This window comes from Bubalus kerabau, chromosome 2 (assembly GCF_029407905.1).
Source record: "Bubalus kerabau isolate K-KA32 ecotype Philippines breed swamp buffalo chromosome 2, PCC_UOA_SB_1v2, whole genome shotgun sequence".
Classification (NCBI taxonomy): Eukaryota; Metazoa; Chordata; class Mammalia; order Artiodactyla; family Bovidae; genus Bubalus; species Bubalus kerabau.
This window is the reverse complement of record NC_073625.1, coordinates 82390888-82393626: the sequence shown is the minus strand read 5'-3', so window position 1 is coordinate 82393626 and position 2739 is coordinate 82390888. Positions and strand designations below refer to the sequence as shown.

Here is a 2739-nt window from a genome sequence, read left to right as displayed (position 1 = left end):
GTAACGTAGGGTACTAAGTGACTTCAATCTGATTCCTAAACATGACAAACTTAGAACATCTCCCCCTTGACCCTCCCTGAGTTATTTCTACTAAAGGTAAGGCTTTGATTTCAAATGTTGATAATGTATGATTAAGGAAATATTCTTCTAGGTGTTCATATTAAACAAAAAGAATATGTTAAATATTCAGAGTTCAATATCCAGAATTATTCTGCAGTACCTAACTCATTTTATGATTACTCTTTACTATCTAAATACAAACAGTATCGACCTCTGACTTTCACATCTCCTGCTGTCACACGAAGTCTTTTTTAGCTTTCCCCTATCTCTTTTGCCCAGGGTAAGACAGAGAGGGGACAAGGGTTAGGTAGGAGAAATGTGTGCTTTGTGGTGAATTTAATCTTTTCTATAAAATAATAGGATTATATAATAAAGCAATAGGATTATATAGAAATTATGGATGGAGGTATGTTGTTAATAGAAAATTCTTCTATAATTGTTATAAGACATAAACCTGAAAAATCAGTTATTAATAATATATATTTTTCCAGTTAGCTTGTTAGGGACTTGGCATAGGCAAAATATTGTTTACAAACAATAAATTATATTCTAATTTCACATACTCTAGAATGATGGTCAAAAATGTCTTTAAATCAGTACATTTTCTATGCATGTTGCTATTAAAATATATATTAATATCATCTTAGCAGCTTTAATTCCTTCTAAAAATTTAAATGCTTTATTTAACCTTCATTTAGTTACTTCTCCTCAATAGAATCCCAACCTTTTCATAATAAACTTCTTTGAACTAACATCGACATCGCACAAGTTTTTGGAATGCTTTCTTGAAGTCTTCATTAAAGATTGTATAAATCAGTGGGTTTATAAGAGAATTGAGATATCCAAGCCATGTCAAAAAATTTGACATTTCTTCAGAAATCTTACACTTTTCACAGACATTAACAACCAATTCTTTTACAAAGAAAGGAAGCCAACAGATTACAAATGCACCCAAGATTAATCCCAGGGTAGTGGCTGCTTTGCGTTCTCTTGTGCCTGAGATCTTTTGCCTTCTCCAAGATCTCTCATGCTTGAATTCAGACCTGGGACTTTTTACTGTGCTATGAATTTTATCAAAGTCCGTTGATGGATCAGATAAAGACTTATCTAGCATGTACGGTGTGGAGACCAGTCTAGTGCTTTTCTCACCACTCTCCAAAAGGACTTGGCCATTCATTTCCTCCTTGGCAATCCTACTTGCTTGCCTCTTGTGGTATAACGTCTTTGCTGCCTTATATATTTTGTAATAGAGGATCAAAATCAATGTTAATGGGATGTAGAAAGCTCCAAATGTTGAGTAAATAGTGGAAACGATGTGGTCGTGTTTGATGATGCACTCATCCTCTTGACTAGTTCCTTGGTGCCTCCAGAATAGAGGAGGCATAGAGATAAAAATAGATATAATCCAAACTATGGTAATCATAATGCCAGCATGCTTGGGAGTCCTTTTCCTGGCATACTCAACAGCATCAGTGATTGCCCTGTACCGATCCAAAGCTATAGCAGAGAGATGCAAGATGGAACACGTACAGCATGTAATGTCAACGCTCAGCCAGATGTCACAGACCACTTGTCCCATAATCCAACTCTCTCTCACAATATACACAATGCTGAAAGGCATCACCAGAACGGCTACAAGGAAATCTGTGACCGCAAGGGAGCAAATTAAGTAGTTGGCTGGGTGATGCAGCTTTCGGGTAACAATAATTGCAGCAATTACAAGTGAGTTAATGGTGGTTGTCATCAGTGTGAGCCCGGAGAGAATGAAGGACACCAGAATTTTGGATGGCATTCTGTTTAACAGTTCTTCTGAGGTCAAGTTTTGATCAGATGAATTCAAGAAATCCATTTCTTTGTTGTTTTAGAAGATTAATAGAGCTGTTGATACCTGTAACAGAAGAGGGGGAAAACAGTTCAGAGAAGGTTTCAAAGATTTTTTTCTTCCTTGCTGAATACTGTTTGTTCGTTTTTAAGTATACATGTACTCTTTCTCAGAATACTCTATGGATTTAAAAAATGGAGTTGAGCTTGCAATTTTCTTTTTCATTTAATTTAGGAAATCCAAAGGCAACAGTAACAAACAATAACTTTAAAAACGTTTCTTAAAATAGGGCTCAAATAAAACAATTTTTATGAGTCAATTAACCTATCAGTAAAATCTCTATTATAAAATTGTGTTTAAAATCTTTATTAATCTTAGGGGAGGAGAGGGTGAGATGTATGGAAAGAGTAACATGGAAACTTACATTACCATATGTAAAATAGATAGCCAATGAGAATTTGTTGTATGGCTCAGGAAACTCAAGCAGGGGCTCTATGTCAACCTAGATGGGTGAGACGGGGAGGGAGATGGGAGGGAGGTTCAAAAGGGAGGGGATATGTGTATACTTATGGCTGATTCATGTTGAGGTTTGACAGAAAACAAAATTCTGTAAAGCAATTATCCTTCAATAAGAAAAAATTTTTTTTTAATCTTTGTTAATCTTAGCTATGTTTTTCTTTGTCTACAGAAAAGCTTTAAAAGCACATTTCATTAGTATATATTTGTGTACTATATAATGTAATATAAGACAATATCATTTTAAAAGCAGTATTCAAAATCATAAGCAATTTTGTACTTAGCTCAAAGTTATGTTGAAAACATTATCATTGGGCTTGTGGAGACTAAAGGAAGTTTCA

The 2739-nt window shown here is 34.7% G+C and overlaps 1 protein-coding gene across 1 annotated transcript; it reads right to left on the bottom strand.

The window, feature by feature from the left end:
• Positions 1-717: 717 nt before the first annotated feature.
• HTR1F (5-hydroxytryptamine receptor 1F) lies at positions 718-1909 on the bottom strand. The gene has a single exon (XM_055570234.1). It carries the CDS (start codon positions 1907-1909, stop codon positions 809-811), a length of 1101 nt encoding a protein of 366 aa, XP_055426209.1. The 3' UTR covers positions 718-808.
• Positions 1910-2739: the final 830 nt, after the last annotated feature.

Bases quoted from the DNA above. Each gene is read 5' to 3' on its own strand.
- HTR1F (XM_055570234.1), bottom strand. From the start codon at position 1,909: ATGGATTTCTTGAATTCATCTGATCAAAACTTGACCTCAGAAGAACTG.